This window comes from Physeter macrocephalus, chromosome 9, assembly GCF_002837175.3.
Source record: "Physeter macrocephalus isolate SW-GA chromosome 9, ASM283717v5, whole genome shotgun sequence".
Taxonomy (NCBI): domain Eukaryota; kingdom Metazoa; phylum Chordata; class Mammalia; order Artiodactyla; family Physeteridae; genus Physeter; species Physeter macrocephalus.
Genome location: NC_041222.1, coordinates 19,848,549 through 19,855,723, shown reverse-complemented (window position 1 = coordinate 19,855,723; position 7,175 = coordinate 19,848,549). Strand labels below are relative to the sequence as shown.

The 7,175-nt window shown below is 41.0% G+C and overlaps 1 protein-coding gene across 9 annotated transcripts in view; it reads right to left on the bottom strand.

Moving 5' to 3' along the window:
• The window catches only part of ABCA1 (ATP binding cassette subfamily A member 1), a 145,021-nt gene that overhangs the window by 12,758 nt on the left and 125,088 nt on the right, over positions 1-7,175 (bottom strand). For 8 of the 9 annotated variants that reach the window (XR_003681173.2, XM_028493734.2, XM_028493736.2 and 5 more), the window contains 7 exons: positions 6,194-6,309; positions 5,959-6,103; positions 4,214-4,337; positions 2,670-2,799; positions 2,281-2,401; positions 1,424-1,486; positions 685-791 (listed from right to left, as the gene is read on the bottom strand). Coding sequence is in view for 8 of the 9 variants with exons in the window: in XM_028493734.2 (XP_028349535.1) it covers positions 685-791; positions 1,424-1,486; positions 2,281-2,401; positions 2,670-2,799; positions 4,214-4,337; positions 5,959-6,103; positions 6,194-6,309 (806 nt within the window). In the remaining variant the exon portion in view is untranslated. Of the gene's footprint in view, positions 1-684; positions 792-1,423; positions 1,487-2,280; positions 2,402-2,669; positions 2,800-4,213; positions 4,338-5,958; positions 6,104-6,193; positions 6,310-7,175 lie in introns of those variants that run through there. The other variant, XM_028493741.2, reaches the window with a different exon arrangement.

Here is a 7,175-nt window from a genome sequence, read left to right as displayed (position 1 = left end):
TTATAGATATATATATAGGTATATATATTATATTATATATATTATATATATTATATATAATATATAATAAAATATATATATATTTATATGTGTATATAAAGTAGAGAGATTTGGGGTGATGGGAATGTTCTAAAATTGTATTGTGATAATGGTTGCACAATTCTGTAAATTGCCTAAAAGTCATTTGTTGTACTCTTAAAACAAGTAAATTGTACGGCATGTAAATCATACCTGAATAAAGCTGTTAAAAAAAAAAACAGAGTGAGGGCTTCCCTGGTGGCGCAGTGGTTGCGCGCCCGCCTGCCGATGCAGGGGAACCGGGTTCGCGCCCCGGTCTGGGAGGATCCCACATGCCGCGGAGCGGCTGGGCCCGTGAGCCATGGCCGCTGAGCCTGCGCGTCCGGAGCCTGTGCTCCGCAACGGGAGAGGCCACAGCAGAGGGAGGCCCGCATACCACAAAAAAAAAAAAAAAAAAAAAAAAAAAAAAAACAGAGTGAGACGAAAATGAAATGTAAATATATAGTAGTTATCTCTAGGTACTGGGATTATGGATGACTTTTATTTTCTTCTTTACAGTTTACTAGAAACTACACAGTACTGTTATAATCAGAAAAATAACAACATATTCATTTAAATAAAGTTTAAAAAAAGTCTTTGTGGCAAAACACAGACTTCTTTTCTCACCTATTTTTGTTAAGAAAAGCATCTCCTCTGGTAACAGTGGTATCTCCCGTTAACATCTTGAAAGTTGATGATTTCCCAGCCCCATTGACACCTAGAAGTCCAAAGCACTGAAAAAGATTGGGTAAGTTGTATAAGTAAACTACTAAAAATCTGAATATAAATGACCCTTATAAAATAGTCACCTCAGCTTCATTCTCATGTAACATGATCCTAAAACATCATTCTTAATGAAGAGTCAACTATTTTCTTGGTTTTAAGAAATCATAGAGATATTTAAACATATGTTTTATAATGAAACCATTTAAAGTGTGGGTGTATTTGTAAATATTATTTGAGTCATCAGGTTAAGGCCAAAGTTAATGTGTGAAAAACAGTAATGAAAAACAAGTCAAATTTCACCATCTAATCTGGCTAAAGGGCATACAAGAATACACACATAAACAAGAAAGGAGAAAATCTATCTTTTAAAATCTATTTGAATTTCATTATCACCTGGAATGGATCACAAAATCACTTTTTGGATGTGCATACTTTTCTTACACTGTCTGAGATTATCCAAAATTATTGCTATATGGGGCCCCCATCCTTTCAAGTACTGACTGCTCCACACAGATATAAATGGAGAAGCCTTTTAAAACCACTTTTAACCCCTTACAGACATTATTGTTTGATTGCAGTAGCGACGGTCTGAATTAATAGGGGCAAACAGGCAAACACAAGGTAGACAAAGTGTCTTTACCTCACCAGGAGGAATGCCAACGCAAATCCTGTCGACGGCAGGTTTCCTCTTCCTTCTATATACCTGCAACAAACAAAATGCAAAAATTCATGAGCTGCAGTGACTCACAGCTGTCCCAGGCAACTGTGGAAGAGGGAATTATGACCTAAACACACCACAAAATAAGACTCATCGATAAGACTAAGTCACACATGTGATGTGCTAAAGCCTTGGTTTGTCTCTGTGGCAACTGGCTTCTGAATGACCCTGAAGCTCAAAATACAAGTGAGTTTCTTTTTATTTTTTAATCTAATGTCAGACTTTTAAAAAACATATTGGTCATTAATATCTATATAATTTTCATCTAATATGTAAAGACATTGTAGATATTTTTAAAACTAAATTTTACAGGGTAATAATTTGTTATCAAAACATTGCAAATATAGAACAGATTACCAAAAAGTGAATTTGTTGGGATTCTGGCACCTAGAAAGGGCTGAAACAGACCCTCTTCTTAAGCAATGGAGATTTACCATCTTTTTGGACCATGAAACTCAAAATCAATCATTATTCTATCAACTTTAGCTTTGCCTCGATACACAATATTAGATGTTTTAATAACTAATGCATAAATGTAAGTGTGAAAAACAAATATACTCAAGAATGAGAATTCACAGTATAATTATTTTCAGTAGGATTTCTTTAATTAAGAAGTCCCCATGGTGTATTTTAAATAAAATTAAATTGACAGAAACTTGGTATAGATGCACATTTTAGGAAGCATGCTCTTTTTATTGAGTCAGCAAAATGCTAGTTTCCAACATATAAAGCTGAAAAAATTGAAGACAAGTTGTTATAGCCTGTCCTCATTGCCTCACCTTAGTCAGCTCCTTGACTTCCAAGATGTCATTCTGTCCTCCACCATCAAGAATTCTCTGTCTCTCCCTCCTCACATCTTCATCCTCATCATTCAGAGGAGAAAGCTTTGCCTTTACAGGTCTTGGGGGAAAAAATTAAGAAAAAAAACCAAATCAACTCTTCAAGTTATTTTCTAAGTCAAAGACCCAGTTTCTAAAGGACTCCTGTAAAATCCACATTCCAGAGTTGTCGGCAGTGTTGGGGGCCAGGAGATGCCCACATTAGGAAAATCAGTTTGATTATCTGCTTTGAGTTCAAGTCAATCCAACCACCACCGGCGAATGTTTCCCTGTGTTCCTCCTCCGTGACCATCAACCAGGTGCTCTGTGAGTTCTGAGAGAAAGCTCACCTGGGCCTGATGAAGAATCGGTACTGGATCAACACAGTGATGAGGAAGAACACCACCCCTTCCACAGCCATGGCGAAGAGGTTTCGTCCCACCAAGTCCCAAGACAGTGGCGAGACAAAGCGATTCTCCCCTGGTAGACACAAGGCAGAGATCCAGTCAGAATGGAGGCACCAGAGACCATGGCCCTTCCTCAAATTCAGGCCTACATTCCTAGAAATACCAATGTTTATGGCCCGTGGCCAGGAGGAAAAAACAAGGGAGTCACCACTTTCCAAATCTGATTTAGGGTAAGGTTTTGGGGAAACATATTGTGAAACAGTATCAATCAGAATTTCAGAGATAACATGTATTTGAACTGTAACTTCATCTAAGAAATATAATGTTTCCATGTTCTTTAAAAGATTTATTTATTTATTTACTTATTTATTATTATTATTATTTTTGGCTGCGTTGGGTCTTCATTGCTGTGCACAGGCTATCTCTAGTTGCGGCGAACAGGGGCTACTCTTTGTTGCAGTGCACGGGCTTCTCATTGTGGTGGCTTCTCGTTGCGGAGCATGTGCTCTAGGTGCGTGGGCTTCAGTAGTTGCAGCACGCGGACTCAGTAGTTGTGGCTCGTGGGCTCTGGAGCGCAGGCTCAGTAGTTGTGGCGCCCAGGCTTAGTTGCCCCACAGCATGTGGGATCTTCCTGGACCAGGGATCGAACCCGTGTCCCCTACATTGGCAGGCGGATTCTTAACCACTGCACCACCAGGGAAGTCCCTAATGTTTCCATTTTAATGAGACATGCCAAAAATCCTTTGTAAAAAGGCAAACAATCCAGGGTAATTTTTAGGGTCAGTATTTTAACAAATTATAAGCTTCACTAAGAAAGATTAAAAAGCACGTTTAAAAGATGCCCCTTTCAATAGCATATAATGTAACCTGGTGACTCAACTCATCTGGTTTTATGTAAATATTCCTAAAAATCCTTATATATCTCCTTGTACCTCCAAGTTTAAAACAAGTCCCTCTTCTATGCCCATTAAAAAACATGGCCCATCTAACTATATGAGCCAGTCAATAAAGAATAGTAATGTGGCCACAGGAGAAATAAATTTAAAGACTCTAAATGTAGAAAGGGCTGCAGTAAATTACCTTTTTATAGACTGTGTAAAAGGTAATATATGATCCCATCTGCAGGTCCATGATTTTCCCAATAGAGCCAGAGTTTGCATCTTTCCTTCTGATTCTCTGGCCTGTATCTAATTCTCAAAGCTGTGGTTTATCTTTTCCAATGACTCTGGCAAACCCCACCGGTGGTATCAGGCACTGGGTCCAAGCTTAAGCCAATATTTTCCTCACCTCCAAAATTACTGTCTCATCTTTCAGACAAATGGTTGTGTCACAAGACCCATGCCACAACCAGCTGTACTGACATGAGCCCTGTCAGTGAAGTCCTGTGCCCAGTCACCACCCTCTTTCCAAAACAAAGGCCAAAGTACCAAGGCCCATGCAAACTGCCATCTCTATTAAAACATCCTACAGCCACTACTGTCACTCACCAAACCTTTCCAAGGCATCAGCCATTGCCTGGTTTTTCACCATGTCAATGAGCCCCCGTCCCAGGCAAAAATGTGGGAAGATCAAGAACACCGACTTCAGGATATCATTGATGTTATTCAGCTTCTAAAAAAATAAGACAGAGAGAGACTGTCTTTCGTGATTCAGGCTAAAAATTTACCAAAGTCTAAAATATGGAAGTGAAAAAAAAATTTGATTCCCTGAGGTCAAACTGAATCTTTAAATTCAGATACCAATAGATAGCAGTAGCCATAGAGGATGATATATAATGTAATAAAATTTTGCTCTTTAGAAAATTTGGAATAATGCTATGAGTATGGGAGAAATATGAGCAAAGTTTAGAAACATGATTATATTTAATCAGAAGCTAATCCATCATAAAATATTTGCTTAGCATTTTAAAAGCAAATTGCTCATGTCTGGTCAATACTTCAGTTTCAGGATTTTGTCGGAGTTTAAAAAATTCTTCTCGAATACATCAATCCAGCAGTGGCCAAATACCCAACAACTGAGTAAGCTGCTATGTGCTGGATGCACTGTGGCAGGGCACAGGAGAGGCAGAGATTAGTAAGAAACAGTCTAGTCTCTACTCTGAGGAAAAGAAACATGGAAACAGGAAATTACTACATAATTGGATGTGTTGTACTGGAGGCATGAACTGTGTGTGGGCTTTGGGAGCACAGAGAAGAGAGAGCACCTCCCATAAGGCAGGTAAGGAAAGCTTCACATTCAAGCTCAGTCATGAAGGGTTGGTGAGATACTACCCGATTCCATGACAGAGGAGTCACAGAATTGTGTAGTATCTCACACTGTTGGTGAAGAGCTCCAGCGCCAAAGTGCCACACTGCCATTGACGCCCATGAAGAGGTTCACGCTAGTAAGGACCACGTCGGCTGTGCTGGGGATCTTGAACCAGGCCTACAGGAGTATGGAGGGTTGAAGGGACCACTCAGCCAAAGCTTACCGTGTCTTGGGAAAGGGTGTGGTGGGAACTGTCAAGGAAGGGCTGTACACCTCTGAAAGGCTTTGTGGGCTAAGTTAAGATGTCTGGATGAAGGCAATGACAACAAGAATGGACAAGGAACCTTGTTTAAGAGATCTGTAATGGGAGGAACTGGCAAGGTAACCAACTGAATGTGGGAAATAAGCAAAAGCAAAGCATATAAAATGGCTCTAATATTGCCCCAGCTGGGGTGACTGGGTGGATGGTAATGCCATCCAGCATGACAGGAATGGCAAGCGAAATACTGGATTCTGAGGGGAAGATGATTTAGGACATGCCCAGTCTGGGGTGTCCTTCAGTTAATCTAAATGGAGCCATCCACTGGGCAAGAGAGAACATGAGAATAGAGTTCCAAAGGAGAGTCGGGGCTAAAGGTATGCATGGATGTGAGAGAGAACAACATGAGGCACTGAGAGGTGGTGGTGAAATCTTCCAGCATGAATGCCATCACCCAGAGAGAGCATCTAAAGTGGGAAACAAGATGCCAGAGAACTGAGTACTGGGGAAAGCAACATTTAAACAGAAAGGAGTATACGAGAACTTGTCAAAGGAAACAGAAAAATGTGATCAGAGACATATAAGGAAAAGGATAAGCGAGAGATGGTATGCAAACCCAGGAAAGACAGACAGACTCTGCAAAAGGACAGAGTGGTCCATGGTGTCAACACCACAGGCAAGCAGAAGAAGATCATGACTAAACACTATGCTCATCCCGGAACTCACATTGTTGGTGAAGAGCTCCAGCACAAAAGTGGCCACGCTACCATTGATGCCGATGAAGAGGTTCACACTGGTGAGGACCACGTAGGCTGTGCTGGGGATCTTGAACACGAAGGAGGCTGGGTACATGAGAGGTGTGATGGACCACCTGGTGAGGCACAAAGACACATGTCCACTGGGTGTCCCCTGCCTTCCCCCTGACATTGGATACCACATGCCCCATCCAGAGGTGCCTTACCCGTACAGCAACAGTAGAAGGGCTAGCACAGGCAGGTTGGTGGAGGACACATAGGACTTCTGCTGGAAGCAGATGAAGATGAGAATGACCAGCGTCGCAGGAACCACATAGTTGCACTAAAAGTGAAATGAGGAAATCAAGGTCACCCCTAAGCCAAAGATACAACACGTCTCAAGTCTTCATCATCATCGGACAAGAAAGGGCAGATAAACATATTGAAGAAGAACTCTGAATTAATTTAGTGAAGCCACAAGAACTATTAATCAAAATACTGGACAATACGTGTTGACAAGCCTTTTACCCCCGGCTGATTTTATAAACTGCACGTCCTTTCTGTCTTTCCAACAGAGAAGCCAAGGTGTCACGCTCAGTAAACTTACTGAACAATGGGATCCCAGTCAGAGTAATTTCAATTTCACAGGGAGCAAGTCAGCTGCCGTTATTCTTCCCAAAGACGACTGGGTCTGTTTCATCATTAATGCTGTATTATAGTCTGCCCAAGTTCAAGCTCACTTGTGATCTATTTATGAGGTAAGCGCTCATAACATGAATGTCAGAACTGTTTCATCACACTGAGACTAATTTTAAAGTCTGTCCTGACAGTGTCTCAAGTATTAAAATGCAGAAATAAAGACTTGACCACAGGACAGTTATGGAAATTCATAGCTGGCAAAGCAGAGCAGAGGCAGGGAGGTGGTAGTGGGCTTGTCAGCTGTTAGAAGTATTTGTAGCTTCAGACCACAGGGCTCTCCATCTCAGTCCCATCTTACTCAAATGTGCTTTTCAAACAAGAGATGAAGACATGCTTATAGCAAATTTCAGAGGTTCTAAAGCAGTGAGGGACAGATAATACATAGGAAGATAAGTGGTATTCCTGAGTCAGGGACTTGATCTTTTCATCTCTGAATCTGCAATGCCTGGCAGAGTCAGACACGTAGTGAGCAGTCAGTATGTATGTGCTTACTCAATAAAGCAATTACTG